Here is a 23,011-nt window from a genome sequence, read left to right as displayed (position 1 = left end):
AAATTAGCAATCTCTGTTTCTCCTGTTTTAGGTGGAGGTGTTTTGGCTCACACGATATTAGGAGTGGCTTGGAATGAGACTACAGGGCACATTAAATACTTGATTCTAGACCCACATTATACTGGAGGAGAAGATCTGCATGTTATATTGGAAAAGGTGAGGCTTAATGCACATACACACTCACACATTTATGTATATACATGTATTTTGGCATTAAACATATAATGTCCAGACAAATACAACATGGCCATTCTATGGCTTCTCCATTCCCTATGGAAGAAGCACTGACCCCATTTAACCTGCATACTACAGTATGCTAAGTATTGGCAATTTCTGAAACTTAGTGTCTTTGGAGATGGATCAGATCAGAAACTACAGCAAGTCATACTATAAAGAAATGTTCTTTATTTTATATGAATTCACCCATCTTCCCTTTTACCCAGGAGTATATACCATAAATGTGTTTTATATTTTGAATAAAACAGAAAATTCTGTTCAGGCTGTAAGATGCTCTAAATGAAAGAGAAGATAATTTATTTTAAATATTAAAAGTTATTTTAAAAATCCAGCAATAACCATTCTCAGATTAGGCCTTTAACAATGATCAGAGGGTAGGTACTGAATTGTTTTGAAAATGTGGAAAAACTACAGAGTGCTCAGGGGCATGTAATGTCATTTCCACATTTAAAGCCACTAAAAGGGACGACACAGCATGTTACAAACCAGTAAATATAGTGTCAGAAATGTAAACTCTTAAAGCAGCTGAATCATCATTCTGTAAGTGCTAGGTAGTCAATGTCTTTTCTGTTTTTCATATTTAGTTGGTAATAGTAACTTTTATTTCTAATTGATACCCTTGTGTAGGCCCAAAAAAAAAACCCCAAACAAACAAAAAACTAACAAATAAAGCCAAACAAACAAAATCCCACAAAAAAAACCCAACAAACAAAACAAAGGAGCTCTTTAAGAAACATTTTACTGGCCTATAATGATCAAAGCTTGAAATGAACACAGGAAGAAACAATTTCCAAAGGATGTGTAGGACCAAGGGCTGTTAGAGCTACTAGCTGTTAGAATGGTTTCAGTGGTCCAGGAGGATAAAATAAATGCAGAACCCACCTTCCTCATCAAAAGTGCCTAGGGAGGAACTAAGGGAAACTGTGAGAATGATGGTGCTTCAGAATAACATTTGCCTCTCAGGAGCAGCAGAAGGTAGTGAGGAGGTGGGGATGGGGAGGACATGATACTTTCCAAGAATTAAGCTGGGGAGGGAGTCTTTCTGTAATGTGTTTTCCATTAATGTGTTTCCAGGCATGTAGAGAACTTCCTGAAAATTGTCATTGCATTCTACAGACATTTGAAAATAATTCATACAGCTCAGATTAGTATTATTAGTAAAATAGGAATTGACTCAATAGTAAAAAGCAGGAAAAACAGAATTGGAATTTCTGTCAGGAAACCCAGATTTTGAAGTAGATTTAAAAGCTCTCTTGCTTTTTCCTTGGACAGGGCTGGTGTGGCTGGAAGGGCCCGGAGTTTTGGAACAAGGACGCCTATTATAACCTGTGCCTACCTCAACGACCCAAGGCTATTTAAATTCACTCTCATGCTGAATATGCTGAGACAGAACAGTAGCTAAACTAGATAAAACTCTCCTGTTATTTATGAAAATAATGCTTTAAGTCAATCAAAACCCAGTTGAAATAGAAATGTTGGTTGAATGACTTAAATTAAGAAACTATTTTTTTAAAATGAAACCTCTAGAAATAAGAGTTACCTGCTTTGAACTGTATTCCTTATAAATGCATCTATTAGGCAACAAATACTCTGTACTTTTCCATAGCACAACTTCAGGTTTATATAGTATTTCCTCTTCTGCTAGAATCTTTGTAGATTAAATGCCAAATCCAATTGTTTTAGGGAATTCTTTCATGACAAAAAGATAAAGTGTCCTCTGCCTTTCAAGTTCCACTTAGCCAGCTGTCTTGTCCATTATGAATCTGTTCAAAGGCTTTGTTTGTTGTTGGGATTCTTGATGAGGCATTTTAGGAGTGGGAAAAGAATGGCCGTATTTACTGAATTTTATTAATTTTTCTGTCATATTTACACAGAAAGAGAATTAATTTTTCTATGCTCATTTATTTATGACTGAATGAATACAAGTATTCCAGGAAAAAAAAAAAAACTCAAAAAATGCTTCTGTAAGAAGTAACAATAAACAAGCTTTCCTCCTTCTCAGAAGGAGACAATGTCCCAGCACACACATCTCACTGCTCGGTGTATCATCCAGTCATGGTTCTTCATATTCCCCTTATTTCATGTTGGAATTACAAGCTGTTTCTTCTGGCAGCTAGGAGACAAGATCTGTCATAGGGATAAAATAAGTCTGTAGCTACTTCATCAGTACATCAGTAAGAGTACCAATGATTTTTTTTTTTCTGTGTTGAAGTAGCCTCTTAAGTGGCATTCCACATATACTGTCCATTTCCAAGAATACCCTAACCTTAAGTACCTATGCAAGTTCATCCTTACTAGGAGGCTCCTAAATCTAACTGATCTAACACATTTGTTTTACTTAGATGCTAAAAACATTTTAAAATATTCAGATTTGTATTAAACCAACATTGTTACACACCATCTGATCTTCTCCTCTTCCTGTTTATGGATCTGCTGGTTTCACTTTCTTGTTTCTGTGCAGTTGGATCCTCTCTCTGCAAGCCATGTCTGTCACTTAGCCAGTATCCAGACTGTCCTCTCAGTTTCATTGTCTGAGTGTGCTGAATTGTCCTGAGGAACTTGGCACATTCCAGAAAGCCATAATCCAGTGCAAGGTCTGCTGCTGTCTGTCCACTGTTGTTGCACAAGCTGAAATCCAGAATTAACAATAACCAATTAAACTGGAATAATGAGCAAGTGCTGATGAAGTGTTGATTTACGCAGGTGTATAAAAATAAGTACTGAGAATCAATAGCAAGAAGGTTTGTCAAGGATAGCATACAGTTCATACAGGGGGTTGGTATTAAATACAAAAAGGAATAATTATTTTGAAATAAATTTTTCATCAGACTATTATTGGCTTTAGCCTATCAGAAAGGCAAGGAGAGGGTGAGATTATGATCAGGATTTACTCTCCTCAGTTATCACAGAGGCATATAGCTAAACAACAGCATGTGAGCATGTGGTCGGTGGTCCTTTGGTGTTTATGTCAGTTTTTCATACTCCTGTGGCTATAGCCATGCTATATTTGCAGCCTCAGCATGTGTGTTCTGAGCAAGTTAAAGGTACTCTGTAAAATGCACATCCTTTGATGCTCTTACTGAAGTTAGTAAATGTCATTCAACTTACTCAATTTTAGCATCACCAGCAACAAGGAGAGCAAGACATTCCAAACTCCCAGCTTTTGCTGCTTTATGTATCGGGGCTTCTCCAAGGCAATCCTAAAAACACAATTTATATATAACAGTCATTTGCAAGAAGAGGAGTAGGATAAACCTGTCTTGTTCTCACAAATGACTCTTTATGTACACCAGTCTGTTGTGAGCTGGGAGATTAAAGGAATATAGCTAGGATAGTAATGGTAACTACCATTAAATGTCTAATGTATTCATCATCACAAAGCAGACGTGCTGTCTCCTGCAGTATTCATTGTTTAACCTTTGCCTTCTAAAAGATAACTTACACAGAATACTCTCTACAAGATTAACAGCATCTCTTGGCACCATTCAGGGATTGCTGTGACCAAGAGCTTGCTACCAGCTCAGAGGTATAAGAGATTCAACTCAGCAACTCGAGTAAGAATCCTTTCATTTACTCGAAGTAGGGACAAACTTTTGGAGGAAAAATAAATACTCAAGTTGCGTAAAAGAATTAAGTTGTTTGGACGTCTGCATGCAGCACTCTTAAGTGTGAAAATTAAATTATACATTGCAAGTGAAGTTGCTAATGCAATATAGACAGGATTTCTGGTTCATGCTAGAAGTTACTCTAGAATAAGCCACCCTAGATATCTCACGCAATACAACTGAGTTTAAAAAAACCCTCTCTTAGATAAAAAGTGTGTCAATAATATTAAGTGAATTTACTGACATGCCAGATTAGAAGTGGAAGGAATAAAACATAGTGTTTTTTACCTGTTGGTTCAAATTTGCTCCTGTCTGCAGTTGCCAAAGTAGGAAAAAAGCTTCACCACCACAAGCAGCCAAGTGAGCTGGAGACTGACCAGAGGCATCTGCAGGTGCATTCACAGCGGTTCCTGTCTCAAATAGGTTGCTGAAACTACCAGACTGAAACAGGATAGCAAAAGAAATGTTACTGCCAGTGTAAGCCACGGCAAGTCTCAGAATACTGCATCACAGCAAAAAACATTCCCCACGCAAATCATTGGACCTTCATGCTCCTTGCAACTGCCTTCTAAATATTTTCTTTTTTAAAGAGCAGTGCAAGAAAGAGTTTGTTGGCGTTTAATCTCTTAACCAGAAATACCGATCGACAGGGTTAGTGCCCCAGCATAAACAGCAGCAGCTCCAAGCAAACCAAACCCTCATTCACTTCCGCAGCCGGGCTCCCGGCAAGACAGAACCACAGCCAGAGCGTCCCAAGCCTCACCTCGGAGCTGCAGTCCAGCATCAGCATCGCTTCCCCTTGCTGGGCGCGGGGCTCTCTGTCGGGCTGTCGGGGCTCGGGCTGTCCGGGCCGGGCAGCGCGGCGCGGGTCCGTCCGTGCCCGCCTCCCCGCCGGGATGCGAGCGCCGGGCCCGCGGCCCCGCCCGCCCCGCCGGCCGCACGTAGGCAGCGGCAGCCGCCGCCCAATGGCCGCCGCGAGGCTCCGCGGGGCCGCGGCCGGGCCAGGGCTGGCGGCGGGGGCGGCCATGTGGCGCGGGGCCGGCCGGCACGTCCCGCACACACTCGCCAGCCGCGGCAGCGCCCTCCGGAGCCCCGGGCAGCCCGGCACCCGCTGCTTCACCGGCCGGGAGCGGGCCCGCTGGAAGCGCCGCTGCCCCTGGAGCCCTGAGCGCGGCCTGGTGTGCGCTGGGCTGCGCTGCTGCCAGGCACAGCCGCCACAACGCTTCTGCCAGCCGACCTTAACGCTGGTTTGGGAAGGCTAGACCAAGGCAGACTTGCATCTAGGAAAGAAAACAATAGAGAAATAATTTAGATTTTTTTACCAAAAAAACAAAGCTTAAGTCAGTGCAAAGAAATCCGTACAATCGTCCTGCCCAAGCTCTGCCACTAGGCCAGGGAGACTGGGCAGACGTGTTGCGCTGTGAGACCCAGCTCTGCCCTTCAGCACAGACATTGCAGCAAGCTCATCGCCACCAGTGTGAGCGGGACTAGAATCGGCAATGCTGGGTCTGGGCACAGCCACCTGCTACATCTCTGCTCAAAACACATTTGCCAAAACAGAACCTTGATTGTCACATGAGCTTGAAGCATTCTAGAGAGGGTGAGTGTGCAAAGTGCACAACTCTGTTCCCTTAGCATTATGGTATTTCCTTCTGTCTCAAATACCTACACGTTTGTTATGGAAATTCCTCATAATCACTACCATAATTTAAAAAAATAATTGAAAGTCACATATTTAAAAAACAAATAATAATGGCACGGTTTTAATAAACAGAGATGGGGAAAAGAAGCCTAACAGTATTCCTTTAGGGCATACATAGTTCTGAAATTAATTCACAAACATGATGAAATTACCTTCTGCTTCTCCTTTGGGAAAGCTAATATAAATTATTTTAGTATAATATGAGCATATGCAGTTCAATTTTTAAAGGTGCAGAAATCCAGGTAGATAGGCTGTGATCAATTCAGCAGAATTGTTTCAGTAAGTGACAGTTTTCATTTCTCTTTTACATGGAAAGAAGTACACTTGTGTAATTACAAAATGTTGTATTGGGTTTGTCCCTGAACAGCTAGCCAAGCTAATTAGTTAACAAACAAAATTCCTACACTTCCGCCTATGCTTTGTTGGGGATGAAATACCTTTGTGCAATTTTAAAGATTCTTTTGAAAACACACATATCCAGAATTAGCTAAAGCTAAATAGTTTTACATTGCCCAAGAGGTTGTGTTTTGGTGCTTTTGGTTTTATTTTTCTTTTAAAGATCTTTCCTCCCCACATTACCTCAGCAATTCAGAGGTTTCAAGCTGCACCTGAGGAATCTCATCTTTCCAGCCTAGCCACCTACACACGCATCTGCATCCGGCCAGCCAAAACTCTTCAAATTCCTGCTATTAATTAGTTCTTGAGCTTCAGGTCACATTTTGCACACCTCATTAGTGCCTGCTAAACTCTTCTGCTTTTGAATAACTGGCATTTGTACTTGTATAAACACAGGAGCAACAATTCTCATATTTTGTGTATGGGGCAGCCGCAAGTGCCAGGTAAGGACAAGGCTTCCTGGCTACAGCTGTTCTGGAAAATAACTTAGCAAAAATTCTGTGCTTTGTATCTCAGATCACACATCTTGCTTATGTATCAACAAAATTAAATTGGAAAAATGGTTCTAATGAATGTGTAAGCAGTCAGATAAACCAAGGTGTGCTGGTGAATCTCACACCCTTCTGCATCAAAAGCAGCCATGCAACCCATTGTCAGTTGTCTTTGCTGAAGGGTACTGCTGCTTTCACAGACTGTTCTTCACTCTGCCTGTTCAATCAAGTAATTAATTGATGCTTTAAAAAAAAAGTTTCCTGTAGATTTCTTTGGTTATATCCTCTACACAAAATGAACCAGGGTTAATTTTAGCAGTTTTTTGGTACTTAAAGTCACTTGGGACTGCTGGGAAACATTACATTGAGCCCATGGTTTTAACCACACAAATCTGCAGGCATCACTCTCCCGTTTTGATTGTTGCCTCTGTCCCTGTCGCTATAGAAACACATCGCACTGCCAAAAATGGAAGGATGATAATCATCTGGAAAAAAAAGAAAAAGCTGGGAGCACAGCTAAAGATTATTTTGAAAGCACTCTCGTGCATTTTGACATTAGTTCCTTTTTGTAAGGGAGACAGCCAGAAGCAATCAACAGAAGTGGAAACAATGCTTTACATTTCAGGAGAAACCTCGAACAGCATCTTCCCTCAATTATCCTTTTAAAGTTTTTTAATATCTCTATGGGCAAAACAAACTACATTACAACAAACAGTTTCTGATCACTGGAAGCGGCGTGAAGTCCCCCCTGCTGGACCGAAGTGTCACGGCCTGGTGCCTTTTTCTCTGAATTGCATCCAGAGTTTCTGCTCCTTTTGCCTTTAGTGTTCTGCAGAGCATTTTGGGCTTCTGCTTTTAATTTCCGACAGCACGGGCGGCAGCAGGGAAGATCCGCAGCCCGTCCTGCCGCTTGTTGACAGCTCGCTCCGGACAACGGCCGGAGGCGGGGCCGAGCCCGAACGGCAAAGCCGTCGTTCCGTCCCCATCCACCCATCCGTCCCTCTCCTGCCCTGCCGGAGGTCGTGCCGCCCCACGCCCGGCTATGGAGCGGCGCCGGGAGCCGGCACGGGCCGGGCAGGGCGGCGGCAGGTCCCGCCACAGCGCCAAGGGCCGATCCACGGCCGGCAGCTCCAGGTCCCGGGACTGCCCATCACGCCAGGCCCCGCTCGAGCCGCCGTCGGGCGCGGGGCTGCCGGGGGAGCTGGGCCGGCGGTGCTGGCTGGCGCTGCGCTGCGAGCGGCTGCCGCAGGAGCCCCGCCCGCCAAGTGCCGCCCGGACTGTCCCTCCAGGTACCGCCCGAGCCGCCAGGTTCCGCCCGGACTGTCCCTCCAGGTACCGCCCGGCCCGGCCCGGCAGATACCGCCCGGCCCGGCCCGGCCCGGCCCGGCCCGGCCGGCGGCTGGGGGCAGCCGCGGGTTTGAGCTCTTCACGGCGGGCTTCACGCACACGGCGGTCAGTCTGCATTCACTGAACGTTTCCTTCGGGCTGCCTTCGCTCAGCTTTCCGGTTCTATAACAGAGCCTTCTCTTTCATCTTAGTCTCTGAAGACCGTATTAGAAAGGGGACCCGGCCAACTTCAGACATCTACTGTATTAAGGCAGGTTTCACCTCTTAGGGGACAAACCCAAACGTGTGTCTGTTTTTAAGCAGAGGACCGCTGCCGGGATGCACTCTTGGCAAAATCGGAGGAGTCGCCAGGGAGGAGTGAGGCACGTGGAGATCCTCCATCACTTTTTCAGAGGGGACAACGATACTATGAACAGGTGCTTTCCCTCTTTTAAGTAAATACTATAAAGCAGACAGCTTTCAACACCTTTTCCGTGAAAAAAGAGACACCTTAAAAACCTAAAAGAGGGAAGTTCCCTGTGCTTGTTTTCTTCCGATTAAAATCGCCTGGTGTTCCCCCTAAATAAGCTGCACTTTGCCCAGACATCTAGTGAGGTCTTCCAGTTCCCTCAGAGGTCTCCTAAGGAGCAGATAAGTAAGTAGCAGCCTATCTTTACAGCTAACTTCCAAGCCAGGTTGGGTTTTTGGGCAGCTGACTGCCCAAATACAACACACTTTGATTTCAGTTATAGTGAGAGTGAGCCCTGACCAAGACACAGTTTTCCGTCTTTGTTCCCCACCTGGGAACTAGAACTTGTTGAAATGTATAATCTTCAAGATCTCTGTCCCTGCCCAGTTTGTCTAAAATTGGTCATCCAAGTCTTGGAAAGTAAATCCTCAGGGAACAGGGTAAGACTGGCTGGCAAGTGAATGTAAACCTCGGCTTCCTGTGACAATTAGAACTTAGTTCAAGAAGATAGAAAAGAATGTAGTACAAACAATGAGTCAGATACTTTCTGATCTGCCATGCACAGATGCAGTACTCTTTACAGTGCAGCAGTAGCACAGTGTAAATCAGTCTCACGGCTTGCAGCAGGAACAGAATCAACTCAGGCTTCCTGCATTCTGGGCCCTGTCCTTAATGATTTCGTTAATGAATTAATGTTTTGGTAATGAATTACGAATTCATTAACAATTCCATGAGACAATTCCATGGAGCTGAATGAACAGACTCCTCTGTTTCTTGACAAGCTGGCTTGGATGTCCATGATAGATATTGCTGTACATCCCTAAATTTATTCTTTGAGCAGGTTTTAATTTTCAGATTTTTTAATGTATGTCTGTAATGCCTAAAAATGCACATGCTCCCAGCACTGTACTTTTAGATACTGGGGAAAAAAAACCCACTTCCTAATCACAACCCTTTGTCTCCTTCACATAGCACAAAATTCTCAGGAAAGGTGAGATTAAATGTGCCTCCTGTACTTCTTTTTCTGATATTCATGACAGCTAGTTGCAAAAAGAAACTGTTTTTTTTTTTTTTTCCAGAGTTCTTTAAAAATACAAAGCCCCACAATCAAAATGGATAAGTTCCCAAGACAATTAAGATAATAGCTTAGTCAGTATTAATAGGGGTTGATTGGTCATTGTGAGGACATTTGACTGAGTGTTGAACTGTTGCTCAGTTCTAAGCTTTTGCAGTCTTCTTTTTTTTATCAAAACACACAGAAATTTTGAAGTAAAAATATAGATAAGAATATTTTAATTTCTCTATTGTTTTTGCTTAGTGTTCATGTGTAAAAGTATTTCAGTTAACTGAGGACACCAGGCTCAGTTAACTGTTGTATTACAGTTGTTTAACTGTATTTGTAAGTGTGGTTTCTTCTCAGACTTAATGCAGAAGCAAATACTCTCAGAGATTCATTCTTAGGAATAAAAGTACCTCAGTTGTTGCAGGTGATAGCTCCATAAGGTATGTGTGGCAGACATCTGGTCCATGAAAGTCTTCAGACATCTGGTTGATTAGTCTTTGTGAAAACAGCCCTTAGCAGAGATGTAAAAGCAGACTGTTAGAGGTGTAAGAAGGTGTTCTTACACTCGAGGTGTAAGAACAGCTGACCTAAGTTAAAGGATGTCAGATCGAGGGGGCAGGGACTCTGAACTAGACTTCATCTGCTCAAATTGAAAAGATTTGTGGCAGTTTGTGGGAGGGGAGAAAGTTTGTCAGAATGGCCTTTGGTTACCCAACTTTCTTGGTTCTTTATTTACTCTGTTTTCTGACAATTCTGTGGTTGCAATTTCTTGTTCTTCATTCATGAGAGAAATAGACCAGATTGAAAAATAGTAAGGGTGCATATATCAGAGAGTTATTGTTTGTTTTCTCTTTCTCAGGGATTGTACAAACAAGCATTAAAGCGATTTGAAAAAGTCAAGGATACAGATTTTCAAGCAATGTATCAGCTTGGTGTAATGTATTATGATGGACTTGGCACTACAAAAGACCCTGTGAGTTATTTAGCTGCACACTTTTTATTTTTCTTCTAATATCAGGTGATAATTACTAGGAGCTTCTTTGTAAGCATGATTATTTAGTTTAAAATTAACAGCCTGTTCGTTTAGTTTCATAAAGTGCAGATGTTTACAGAGCATTAAAGAATGAAGACTCTGGGTTGAGGAGGTTCTCAAAAATTGTTATAATAAAATAGGAATAAAAGAATACAGTCATTTCTATTTTAAAATTAACTTTCAAGGGCTTGGTTGAACTTCATGTGGAAGCTACGTTTTAAATTGCTTTAATTTTTTTACTTTTTAATAAGCATACTATATAGATGAAAATAAAGTGAGTAAAAGTGGAAATCAAACAATTATATTTCAAAGTATAAGATCTCTGACACAAAGATTTTTTTAAGGTACTTTTTATTCTTTCAGCACATTGGTTGTGCTTCTACCAATGGTTGACAGTATTATTCTTAAGTTAGACACATGAAAAATTACATTTGCAAGCATTTGAAGAATTCAGACTGAAGAATTCTATTGCAAAAAAAGAAGACAAAGGAATGCTTTCTACAATAAGGAGAGTTAATTTGTTGGTGAAGATGATCTTAAAGAGTGGCATAAGGAAAGAACACAAGCATTAGGAATAAAAGGGTCGATTATAAGACAGAAGGCCAAAAAAAATGAACCGATGAGTGTATTAACAATTGGGACTCCTCCTGTCTGGTGCTTACAGCATTGTCAGCAGAACTGAAAACATTCTGATTGGGGTTTGGAGGTGGTTTATTTTTTCTGTATGTCTGCATAATTACCACATTTGTTTACTTGCAAATAAACATTTTAACAAAGTTACTTTCTTTCTTGTGTATTACAATATGAAAGCTAGATAAAAGCAAAACCTTTTATAAAGGACTGCTTCTAGTGTATTTATACAGGGTGTCCATGCTAAATCCTAACAGTGTCAATCTTATTTCTAAAGTAATTCTGAGGCCCAGTTGCTCATATGCAATGTTATCCATCTGCTTATTTAACATGATCAGATTTTGTCCTTTATAAGTCTAAGGTGTTTTAATTGCAGAGACTTCAAATTGTACTATGTATCACTTTGCCTTCTTGTTAAGATTGTTTTATGATTTCAAATACAATATGAAATATTAAAAAGTTCTCAGAATTCTGAAATTGAAAATGTTACAAGTCTAGGATGTGACATTCATTTACATAAACACAATAATATTTTTCAGAAAAAAATTGTCAGGGAAGAAGAGTAATATATTATCAAATGAACATTTATGAGGAAATGTCTCACACTAAAAATGTGCTGGAGTCTAAAATTTAGGGGCTGTCTAGTAACCAAAGGTCAGTTCTCCTTTGGTATGACACTGTTCTCCAAGCTGTCCTGCCAGTATGCCTCAGCTTTTCTTCAAAGGGGAAAAAATTACCTGTCTGGCAGAAGTTAATGCATTCTCAGGTTATATATGTCATCCTCTTCACAGTCTGAACATAATAACTTATATAGAACTTACATAACTTATATTTCCTACAATTTTAGGAGAAGGGAGTGGAATACATGAATAAAATACTCAACTCTGATTCCCCAGAAGCAAGTCACTTGAAGTTTGCAGCTGCATACAATCTTGGCAGGGCATATTATGAAGGATGTGGTGTTAAACATTCAGTTGAAGAGGCTGAAAGGTAAGGGCAGTCTGTGATTTTCCTGAAAAATTATAAGATTGTGTGTTTCTTAAACTTTGTTGTCCCCATTTTCTTAGGTTGTGGCTTACTGCTGCAGACAATGGAAATTCAAAAGCAAGTGTAAAGGCCCAGAGTACTTTAGGGATGCTTTATTCTATGCCAATTCTAAAAGATATGAAGAAGGTAAAGCCCTACCTTTTGAAATAAAAAGTAGTCATGACTAATTTTTAATTTCAGAGAAATAATACAGTGGTATATTTGACTCTGAACATTGTATTTTGAGTAGTTAGACATTATCATCCATTTAAGCCAATGTAAACAGATAGTCAAAATTCCTCATTTTGACTCACTTGACACTGCTAGCTAAGGTTTTTTGGTTTGTTTTGTTTTTTTTTTTTTGTGAGAGTATCAGAAAGAATGGATTAAAGTTGTGCCAGCTTTGGTAACCTTCATAATTCAAGCAGGTAACACTGATTGACAGCTCTGACTGTAAATGAAGTGGGTTTAAAAGCCTTACAAGAATTCTTCTTTCTTTTATGTATAAGCACTTCTTACAGGATGCTTGGTGTTAAAATTTTTCTGGAAACAGTATACAAGAAAATCAGCTAAGTAAATACATACCCTGACATTGTGCCTCTTGTTCAGGCCTTTTTCTGGCATTCAAAAGCATGTCAAAATGGAAATCTGGAATCAAAGGCAGCACTTGGCATTATGTATCTCTACGGACAAGGTACACGTCGAAACAGCCAAGCTGCTTTGGAGTGCTTGAGAAAAGCTACGGAACTTGGAAATCTCTATGCTCAAGGCCATCTTGTGGAATATTACTACACTGGAAAATTTTACTCAAAAGCCGCTGAACTAGCCAAAAGGTAATTTTTGTTCTATGCTTCATTAAGGTTCTTCATGCAAGACCACATAAAACAGATTTAAATTATTATTAGATTATGGTCCTGTGTCTTTTAAACTCAAGAAATGTAAGAGATAATGAATTGCAAAACATCTTTAACAACAGAATAGCCAATGACAAAAGTAATACTATAAGGTTCTCAATTCCTCAGTATGATTGAACTTTTCCTTGTGATCCAATGATAAAACAGCATTCACTTTGTCCTTCTGATTCTTAAAATGGTTTTTAGTAAAAACATGCTGAAACTAAGATGGCAGCAAGCATGCAGAAGAAAGGAAATCATTGAGCCGAGATAGTGATAAGTGTTTTTTTCCTAACAGTTTTATAACCAGAGGCTCCCAATATGTCCAAGATTTTCAGAATACTATGGTTTACCAATATCCTTGTAAGAACTGGAAATTTTAGAATTCTAGAATCACTGAATGGTTTGGGTTGGCTCTTGAAAGATCTTCTAGTTCCAGCCCCTGTGCTGTGGGCAGGGACATTTTCCAGTACATGAGGTTGCTCATGTAGTGAAATAAGAGGAAGTAAGAGCTTTGCCTTTCCTCCACATACAATTTTCATGAAATAATTTAAAGGGAACAATTAGCATAAAATATGTTGCCTTTTATAACTAATATAACTATAGTGAAAGTGACTTCAAAAGTTGTACACTTGTTTGCTGTTCAATACCACAATGTTCAAATAAGACTTTAAAATCGAATATAAAATAGAAGAATCCTCATAAGATGCCAAATACATGTAAATTTCAGCTTATTTTGGATAATAATGTAAACAGAAAGGAAGCATTGTCAAAGTCATATTTGGCAACTTTAATTATTGCTTGAACTATCATTATCTAACATATTGCTCTAAATTCCACAACAGGGCTACAGCAGATGATGACATCAACACGCTAGCCAAGCTAAATGATTGCCATCCAACCTATTTAGCCAAGGGGGCTGCTATGGCTGCTTTCTACTTGGCTAGATGCCTCCAGCTAGGCAGAGGCACTGAGAAAAACAAGCAGGCTGCTGAGAAGTACTATTCTAAAGTAAGTTGAGAAAGTCTTACAGACTGGTTTTTATCTTGTGAAATGGAGAGATACCTTGGATCTGAGTCTAGTCTAAACTTGTTATTTCATTAAGGACTCCAACACTGTGTTAAAAAAATATTTGCAAGAACATGTAGACTGATAGAAACTACTAAAAATAGCCTTAAAAGGATGCTATCTGCCCACTTGCTTAAGCAAGCAATATAACCACCACCACCACCAACAAATCTATGCAGCAAAGAGCTTGGTAAGTTGCAAGATAAATTAGCTAAACAATTTGAATAATTTTACCCCAAATTAATTTGCTTTCTGTCATTGTCACACAACTGAAAAATTGTAACTACTCCTTATACTTTACAGCCTGTAACAATTACAACCTTTATTAAATTGGCCATAACTGGTTCTCATGCTTATTTTTATATTTACATTTTCCATGATAGCTGTGGATCTACTGCTTTATCTGTTCAATATATACAGGGGAAAAAAACCAGTTAAATTTTTTCCAAAGTTCTAAATTTGGAGTAAGACTGATGGAAAATAAGCTTGAGGAAAAATAATAATGGCCTCTGGAAGATTAATCTGTTGAGTAATATCAGTGATGCCTAAAGGCATCAAGGCAAGGTAGCTTTACCAGCTGAACAGAATGTAGCAAGTTGGCATCTGTGCTTTAGAGACTCTGTGGTTTCTGTGCGTGTAGTGGCCATTTGTTTCTGCAGGTAGAATACTGTGGTGTCCATCTTGGTGCAATCTAAATGAATGGAGAGTTATGGAAATGATAAATCAGCAAGCAAATTTTGTAGCTCTTTACTCAGGGAAGTCACTGATAGAGAAGGCTTAGCAGAGCAGGTGATCTGAATACAGACACTGAATGTTTTGTTCTCTCACTGTAAAAATGCAATAGAGGATAGGATGAGCAGGCAATCAGGAAAGGAACAGAAGCTGAGGTACTATGACCATTCCTAGTTAAGGCATTGAAGAGGTCCATCAGGATTAAATTACTGCATGGCATTGCAGGAGTGTAGCTCTTCCCGCTGTTTTCTGAAGTGTAGTAAAACTGCCACAGCTGAAAGGAGACCACAGCTTTCACTCATTATTCACCTGCTCTACACCTGAGACTGGTCTAGGAATGTCACTGATGTCTCAGTATAAAGAGGTGGTTCCTATGACTGGTGTCATGTGTCTCTAAATCAATAGCAGAAGAGAAGCAACATAAACAAGAAAACTCCCTGAAACAGTAACTTCAAAAGAGTTGTGGGGGTATCCAGTTTTTTTGTACCTGCAAAATTCTCATGTTAACTGTACAATTATACTTACCTGAAATCATATTTGTTTTAATTGACTGCTCAGCTCTAGTTTTGGCCTACCATTCTTAGACCGAGTCAGTTTTTTAAGAGATGACAAAGAGAACATGGGCATCCCTAAGGGTCCTGCAGTAGATGATGGATGTGAGTGAAACTCATCCAGTCTGTAAGCAGACTTATTTTTCTGACTCTGAGCTGCATCTGCCATGCCAACATACAGAATTTTTAAAAAATAAAGCCAAGACTAACACTATAGTCCAGTATGCTAATTTTTAATCTATTTTTTTTTTAATGTGGCATCAGAAAAAGTATTCAAATCCAAATAAGTTGATTCTCTCCCTTTTTTTGGCACCTAAACATTTTGTCATATTGATAACATACAGTTTTATTGTAGCTATAAACTAGAACTCTGATATTCTTTGTTTTTAAAGGCATGCCATCTGGATCCTGTTGTTGCTTCTCACCTTGAATTGGCAGCTAATCTTGGGAGAATTTAGTGTTTCTTTTAACTGTGACTGGTATATAAATATATTTCCTACAATAAACCATCATTAATCTCCAGCAATTATAGACTGTTCATCACTTACTGCTTGCTTTTCAACTTTCTATAAATTATTATTTAAAGCAATTCACTGATTCATTTTATCTAGAAGAGAAAGTAAAAAGCTCATGCTCTCTAACTCAGATAAGCTGAGAGATTTTTAAAAAATAATATTGAAGACTTAAAGGTTTATTAAGGACGTTTCACAGGACAGATGTATTTTCTTCATGTCATATTGCTACAGAGCACATGAATCAAAACAAAGCAAAAGAAAGATGCTTGTTTCCTCTCTGAGTATATAGTATTTATATTTTAGTATTCTGAAAAGCTTCAACCCAAACTTGTCTCAGTTTCACACACAGGCCACTTACAGGCCATGGCCATTTTTAATGTTATTAGTGCTTACACTTATGCTTTTAATGTAGTGGTGCTTATATTTTCTTCCACATACTTTCTAAAGCATCTAGATTTACTTAAAAGTCTTTATACATATTTCTTTTGGATTGCAGAGACTCAAAGTTGGAAACTGTCCAGCAGAACCCTAAGCTTTACAATTCAAACCATACCAGCTTCTAAAACTAATAAACACTACTTACAGAACTGTGGGAAAAAAGCCCCAAACATTAGTATGGAAATATTGAATATACATCCCCAAGACAAGGCCTGTTTTTCTCAATTCTCCATATTGCATTCACACTGCCTCTGTATTAGAAATAGTTGGAAATCTCTTGGCTAGGAGTATTTATGTCTGAGCAATGTCAAGCTGGATCTTTTATGAAAAGACACTGATTAACCACTAGGAAAACTTACTGATTGCTGTGGTCAGCTTGCACATTTCTAAATGCCTGTTTACTTATGAAGCTTTGTAAGTGTAGAATTTGCCTTGCTTCTTAGTACTGTGCCACAACTTGCAAACTCTTCTGAAACTGTTAGAACAGAAGGTTAGATGTTACTAAAAATGTTGATTTATATAGATTATGCAGATTTTATGTACCATACAATACAGCCAGTCATAACTGCAAGTAGTTTTTCTAAGAGCACAACTGTACTGAATTGAGAAGACAGTAATGAGTGTCAGCTAGGGATTTTTGATGATGTTTAATTATTTAGATGTGCATTAACATCATATTTACATGTTTTTACATAAATTAAAAAAAAAAAAACCACTGAAGACAGTTTTCTTTCCTTGTATAAAATAAGAGAAAGATTTGAAGGTTATTTGAAATTGGGGCATTTGAATAAAACAGCCCTGAGTAATATCAGGGAAGTTATCAGAACGGTTTAATTAAATGTCTACTTGATCATTCATAGAAGCAATTCATAAGCACTAATCTTTGAACTAACATTGAACACAGGCATTCTGTTAGGACATACCAGTTTACAATACATAATTTTGACACAAACTTCAAAGCAATGTAGATACTTCTTATGAAACTAGTGCTGTCAAACCCATTGATCCGTTGTCAGTACAGCCTCATATCAAGTGCTGCAATCCAGTTGTGATATTTATTGCTTACAAATGCTCCAAACCACAGGAAATCTTTGGTAAAACCAAAATTGATAAAATTTTCACAATAGCTTTACATGTAATATTGCACGACAAGGCTTTTTCAATACACAAGAAAAAAAAAGGAATGCTCAAATCCTCAGTGAGGAGATTAGAACTGTACAACATTCATTAGTTTACCACTATAAGCAAAATTTCTTTCCATAAATGTTTAAAATATCTTCTGGTTTCTTTCAGCATATATGAACATTTATTTTTTAATCTATATTTGAAACAGAGGAGTAGTCAAATAGAACAATTTAAATAAAAATTGGCAGCTATACAGCATTTTTTTGTCTACCCTACATCAGCATCAGATCTTTTCAAGTCTGTACTTCACAAAAAACTCAAGAGGAAAGAAAAATGCTAAAAATAATCATAGTCCTCAGCCCTCTATGGAAAAGAGGAAAATAAGTTTCATGTCTATTCTTGAACATAGACATTTCTCTAGTGGTCCAATTGTGCAGATTCAAACCTTAAGTGGCATTAAGCTGCTCTAAATGAGCTCTCAGCTCAGGACACAGTTCAGTTAGCAGCAGTTCCAGCAAAACCTGAAAAACAGAAAAGAGTTAAAATTATGCAGGTGCCAACCAAAATTCTCTTCCTTTCTGTCATTTTTAGATAACCATAAATAACAGAAGCACATAGGTTTGATTACATTCGTACTTTTCTTTCATCCAGAATTTAGCACATGCCCCACAGATAACATGGGAAATGTCTTAAGGCTGAAGGGAGGCAAGTGTTGAGGGCAGCTCCATTCAGATGGGGATTTCCCACCCAGTATAAACTGGTGCTGTTGTGTCAAAGACTCCACAGCATCCTAAGCAAGCAGCAGGGCATGCACCTTTTCTCTCTGGTGCTGGGGCAGCATTGTGTGACAGGCTGCTGTCTGGAATGTGCCAGAAGAGACTGACTGACTGTGAAGGTGTCATACTTAGATCCAGCTGCATGGTCCAACTATTCCCTACAGCTGAGGAGTGGAACTTCTGGAAGGCTGTCATGTCCTAACTATGAACCGGTTCTGGAGTTCTTCTCTAGGATTCTCCAAGGTATGTTTGTTTTTCTAAGCTGTATGAAGAAATTAGTTTGTACCTTAGGAAGTCAGGCACATTGTATGTGGTAGAAGATCTCTTTTAGACAAAAACAACGCTGCTGTTAAACAGTCTTTTGTTATTTAAACTTAGTCAAGTGATCAAACATAGAGCAACTGACTTATTTTAATAATAAATAAATCTCTGCAAAACCACATCCCCTAGGCTTCAATAAGGAGTGAGTGGAGCTCAGTAACTTACAGGATTATGAAGTTAAAAAGGTACTTTTCTGGTTACTCACATAAAGTAGATGCTTATTAGCCTTTCTCTCTTGCAATGCATTGAACACTTTCACTACACCATGACGGGCATTTTGTTGTCCAACGAGATTCTGCAGAGTATCTGCAACAAACATTACTTCAGTTTATGTTGTTTCACTCATGCTAGGCAAAACCTCCAGCCAGAATCATCAATTTACTACCCATAATCACAGTCATAAAGGTTGGAAGAGACCTTCAAGATCATTTAGTTCAACCATAAAGACCCAAAAAGGAGGGGGAAAAAAGCCACTGCACTTCATTGGCCCTTGACTACAAGATACACAGAGTCCCTACTAAACAACCTTTTAAAAACACAGCTTGAAAAGATACCCTTATTCTCCAGTTACCCACCTGATAATAGTGTGTGCATCTCAGAACATTTTAAGTGTTCTAACATGATGCATCAAATGCCTTTTCAGTAGTTCACCTCACTGAGTCAAGTCTCATCTCACACATCATTAAACCTCTCACTTAAATACACCTTAAGCCAAAGACACAACTTCTACAGCATTTAAAATAAATTTAGCACTTTAATTGCCACTCAATTGTCACAGAATACTTCCCACAAGAAGGCAGTTAAGAGAGTCTAAGTCAATTATTTACACTTTGGATTAAATTAGAGAATAAATAGTGATTCAATGTTCCCTCATTAATCTAAGGTGCATTCAGCTATGTCTTGACATATGGCTCCAAGCTCAGAAACAAACAGGAAATCAAACAATACCACAAACCAACTATGGAAGGCTATTTAAGTAAGTAGATGAGTATATAACACAGGCGGTAAACTTAAGGGTTGTTTACACATCAAAAGACAAATATTTTCCATGCATACCTACTCCTTTTGTGCTGCAAAAGTTGATTAAACTGCCTAATGCATGGGGGCATATGAGATATTTAAGTGAAGCCATAAAATAGCTCATTCTCTTCACACAGAGCAGAGAAAATGCATTCAAGCTATGCTGAAGTGCATTTCCAAGTGCTAACAGTAATGATTTTGATTCTTTTCAGTTAGGTGCCTTTGGGTTTACATGATCTCTGAAGTCAGAAATTTGTAACTGCATTTCCTGTCCTGTGAGTGGGACAGCATGGAACATCTCAGTATAGTGCCCCAAAAGCATTCTGGCTGAAAAAGCAGCTGCCCAGGCTTGGGAGATAAGGGCAGGTGAAGGAAAATACTGATAAAACCACTCCATCTAGGAGCTTCTTCTGCCCGGGCTGCAGGTCACTCTAATGTTCAGTGCCCTGAGACCTCTTATCAGAAAGAGACAACACACAACACTGATGGCATGCATAGATCCCTCACTCTCCAACTTCAAAATATAGGAGGAATTGGGGTGGTGCCACTGTCCCTGTTTGGCAAGTAATTCCAAGTAGCAGAGCCCCATATTTGCTAACAGAGAACCAGCAGAGAGAGAATCGACTGAGATTCCTTGATGAGCATTATGCACAAAAATACAGCAATTCTGATTTTGCATCCACCAGTAATATCTGAATCCAAGCCTTTTACCAGACAGGCAGGAGAGGCAAAGACTAAGACCAAAATAATCCTTGTTTATACAAATAATCATAACTTAAAAGTCTACATGAAAATAATTTGATTAACCAGTTTCCTTATTAGTTATTAGCTCTGTGATTAAGCAGAATCAAAGTGAACTCACCTGGAATGTTTTCAAGTAGTTTTTGCTGTGCTCTCTGTTTTGTGTCCTGCTTTTGTTCATCGCTCTTGGCTCTCGGTGCTGGAGCTAACTTTCCATTTGGCCAGAAAGCATCTCGAAACACCCCAATGTAGTAAACAAGCATTGGCTCACTGAACATCCAGTGTACAGTGTCACGGATCTGCCTGTAAAGAAGTGGAGAAGGGAGCCCATCAGAGTTAGTCTCATGTTTTATCCATATTTATTCTTTTTCCTCCTCAAAGGAGTGGAAGAGATGTTCTTTTTCACATAATTTTGCCAGTATGCCTGAGTTGATTTCATTGGCATAACAGCAGGTCATATTCAAGTCTGGGTGCTCTAGGATCTAGATCACTCCTGATACATCACTTAGATCTGGAGAAGGCTGCTTTTCAAGGTAATCCCCAAACATCCATTTCAAATTACAAGTACTACATTGAAATGTACATCCAAACTACATTTCAAGGACAGGCACTGCAAATGCTCCACCAGTAAAAGTCAGGAAAATCAGGTCACTAATAGTAGCAAATTCCAAACTAGTTGCCTGTGGAGATGTGCCTGCTAGGATAAAAACAGTTTTGATAGAAGCACAGTAAGTTCCTTCACAGATAGCAAAGCACATTACTGAAGGGATTACAGACAGAGATAGCAGCCTCTTCCTGTGGCTGCACCACTCAGTGAAGCCTTCAGCACCAGGAGTCTAAGGCAGAGCAGGCTCCAGTCAGTGCTGTTGCCATACAGCCAAATTCCTTAAAATCAATAAAGTCAACCTACATGTAAAAGCTACACAGGAACTTTGCATGCAAGCTATGCTCAGAAATTCTCTGCCTCTCTGTCCTCCTTCAGGCATTTTCCAGTTATCAGCAGGGTATGAACAAATGAACCAATCAATTTAAAACTCAGTGAGCGGATACTGTCTGAGACCAGTCCGATTTACTGCTACGTAATACACATCAGAGGCTTTAAAAGCCACGCTGGCAAGTGCAAATTTAGTCACTGATTGGACAAAGAACAGCTTGCTGTGCTGATAGAATACTTCTAAAATTTGTTTCTGACCAGAGATACAGCTTTCCATATGAAGGTGTTTACAGACAGGTATGCTCATAGCCTCAGGCAGGCCTCACCTGGAAGCATAAAGATAATTCACATATCTGTGTTTTCTCTAATAAATATAACATAGCTGTAAATTGAGCTATGGAAAACAAATGCAGATTACCATATCCAACAGGATGTTCAGATTATTTTTAACAGTTCTTCTGTCAGCCTTTTTTTAACAGAATGATGATGAAAGTTCAGTTAAAGCAACAGCTACTTACTTGTTGATGGTTCTTCCAAAAGTGACTTGTACTAGTGCAATTAATGTTTTTCTGACCCACTTGAACACTAGAACAACAAAAAATGATAAAAATAATGACCAAGAAGTTAATAACATTACAGAACCCGTGACCATGTACAAAAATTTCCCCCTACCTCCCACCAAACCAAACCCAAACAATCCACCCCTACAGTAAACACATTGTTATAACCCTTTCTAAGATTCCATTAATTGTACAGTGGTTTCATCTTGCTTGATCACATTCCTTGTACTGTTTGCTGTATGGTTTCTAGGTCCTGCAGATTATATAACCATGCCTATAAAATGCATTCTAGGTTATACCATAAATTTTTATATATAAGAATATTTCAAGTTTATTGAGCAATACAACTACTCAAAACCCTTTTTCTACTACAAAAAAAACCAAATACTTTCAAACTTCCCACCTTTTTCATAACAATTAGTATAAAGTACACACAGCAGCACTATTAAAATTCTGAAAACATTTTCACTCAAACCAAGCAGTCAGCTTTCCATTACAAATAAATGAAACAAAAGTGAGTGCTTCCTAGTAATTACTGGTAAACCTTCCTTTCCTACTGTTCAACATCACAATAAAGTCTATATTTGGGAGATATAGCTACCATTTTTGGAATGTGACACATTTTGCAATAGTTACCCTGTAAATAATTTTATAAAGCATCATGTGTGGCTGCACAATAATAAAGTTATTTTTGTTTCTGTTTCATAATCATTCAGTTACATAAAGAGGGGGGAAAATCCAGTATTTAAATATACCACAATTCTAGTATAATTTTCATCATAGAAGTTGATTAAATGAACTAGAACTAAAACGCACATATAATTTACTTTAAATTGATATTAAAATTATATTTCTTTGTCAGAGACATGTTCTGTAGTAAAGCCATCTTTCCTTATTCAAGAATTCCCACAATCTAATGAACAGCTTATTTACAAAAAGAATACTACTGTCCGTTTTTTCTAATCTTTTCATGAAAAATTTAATAATATTAAGTGTAAATGCTCTCCCCTACCAGTTACATTTTTATTGCCATTTTATATTGTAATTTCACTTTTGAATGAAAGCTCCAAAGTTATGAACTACTGAAGAATAGCTTGGTCCCAAACTGGCCGTATAGATTGAAGAATGAAAATTAGGTGCAATATAGATTGCACTTATTGAAACAGCAAAAACATTGAATTGTGAAGTGTCCTAAGAGCTAAGAGATTCCATTAGCAACTGAGCAGGTTTACATCTTACTTCCTCGCAGTTCAAAAATCTCTCCAATCAGCATGAAACACGGCTCAGCAAGAGAGTCCTTCTTCCCATCCACCTCCTCTCCGTAGTCTGACAGGTCACTGTCCTCTTCTGTTTCTTCCT

General features: G+C 39.1%; 4 protein-coding genes across 6 annotated transcripts in view; 2 read left to right on the top strand and 2 right to left on the bottom strand.

Annotated features, from left to right (window-relative positions):
• Window positions 1–3,827, top strand: part of UFSP2 (UFM1 specific peptidase 2) — a 16,734-nt gene extending 12,907 nt beyond the window's left edge. For all 3 annotated transcript variants that reach the window (XM_074541395.1, XM_005483852.4, XM_074541394.1), the window contains 2 exons: window positions 32–156; window positions 1,510–3,827. In XM_074541395.1, coding sequence (XP_074397496.1) covers window positions 32–156; window positions 1,510–1,596 — 212 coding nt within the window. In that variant the 3' untranslated portion in view covers window positions 1,597–3,827. The remainder of the gene's footprint in view (window positions 1–31; window positions 157–1,509) is intronic.
• Window positions 1,553–5,496, bottom strand: ANKRD37 (ankyrin repeat domain 37). The gene is made up of 6 exons (XM_005483854.4): window positions 5,205–5,496; window positions 4,606–5,122; window positions 4,131–4,283; window positions 3,346–3,437; window positions 2,636–2,865; window positions 1,553–2,364 (listed from the first exon to the last, which is right to left on the bottom strand). Exons 2-6 carry the CDS (start codon window positions 4,867–4,869, stop codon window positions 2,351–2,353), a joined length of 753 nt encoding a protein of 250 aa, XP_005483911.3. The 5' UTR covers window positions 4,870–5,122; window positions 5,205–5,496; the 3' UTR covers window positions 1,553–2,350.
• Window positions 4,868–23,011, top strand: LRP2BP (LRP2 binding protein). The gene is made up of 9 exons (XM_074540447.1): window positions 4,868–5,099; window positions 7,301–7,744; window positions 8,079–8,194; window positions 10,149–10,262; window positions 11,800–11,942; window positions 12,020–12,125; window positions 12,588–12,811; window positions 13,717–13,882; window positions 15,615–23,011. The coding sequence occupies exons 1-9, from the start codon at window positions 4,868–4,870 to the stop codon at window positions 15,678–15,680; spliced, it is 1,611 nt and encodes a 536-aa protein (XP_074396548.1). The 3' UTR covers window positions 15,681–23,011.
• The window catches only part of SNX25 (sorting nexin 25), an 88,026-nt gene continuing 77,307 nt past the window's right edge, over window positions 12,293–23,011 (bottom strand). Inside the window, exons 15-19 of the mRNA XM_005483850.4 lie at window positions 22,892–23,009; window positions 21,611–21,677; window positions 20,280–20,461; window positions 18,603–18,703; window positions 12,293–17,821 (exon numbers count right to left, since the gene is read on the bottom strand). Of these exons, the coding sequence (XP_005483907.3) occupies window positions 17,747–17,821; window positions 18,603–18,703; window positions 20,280–20,461; window positions 21,611–21,677; window positions 22,892–23,009 (543 nt within the window). The 3' untranslated portion in view covers window positions 12,293–17,746. The remainder of the gene's footprint in view (window positions 17,822–18,602; window positions 18,704–20,279; window positions 20,462–21,610; window positions 21,678–22,891; window positions 23,010–23,011) is intronic.

This window comes from Zonotrichia albicollis, chromosome 5 (genome assembly GCF_047830755.1).
Source record: "Zonotrichia albicollis isolate bZonAlb1 chromosome 5, bZonAlb1.hap1, whole genome shotgun sequence".
Lineage (NCBI taxonomy): Eukaryota > Metazoa > Chordata > Aves > Passeriformes > Passerellidae > Zonotrichia > Zonotrichia albicollis.
This window is presented reverse-complemented; position numbering and strand designations above follow the sequence as displayed.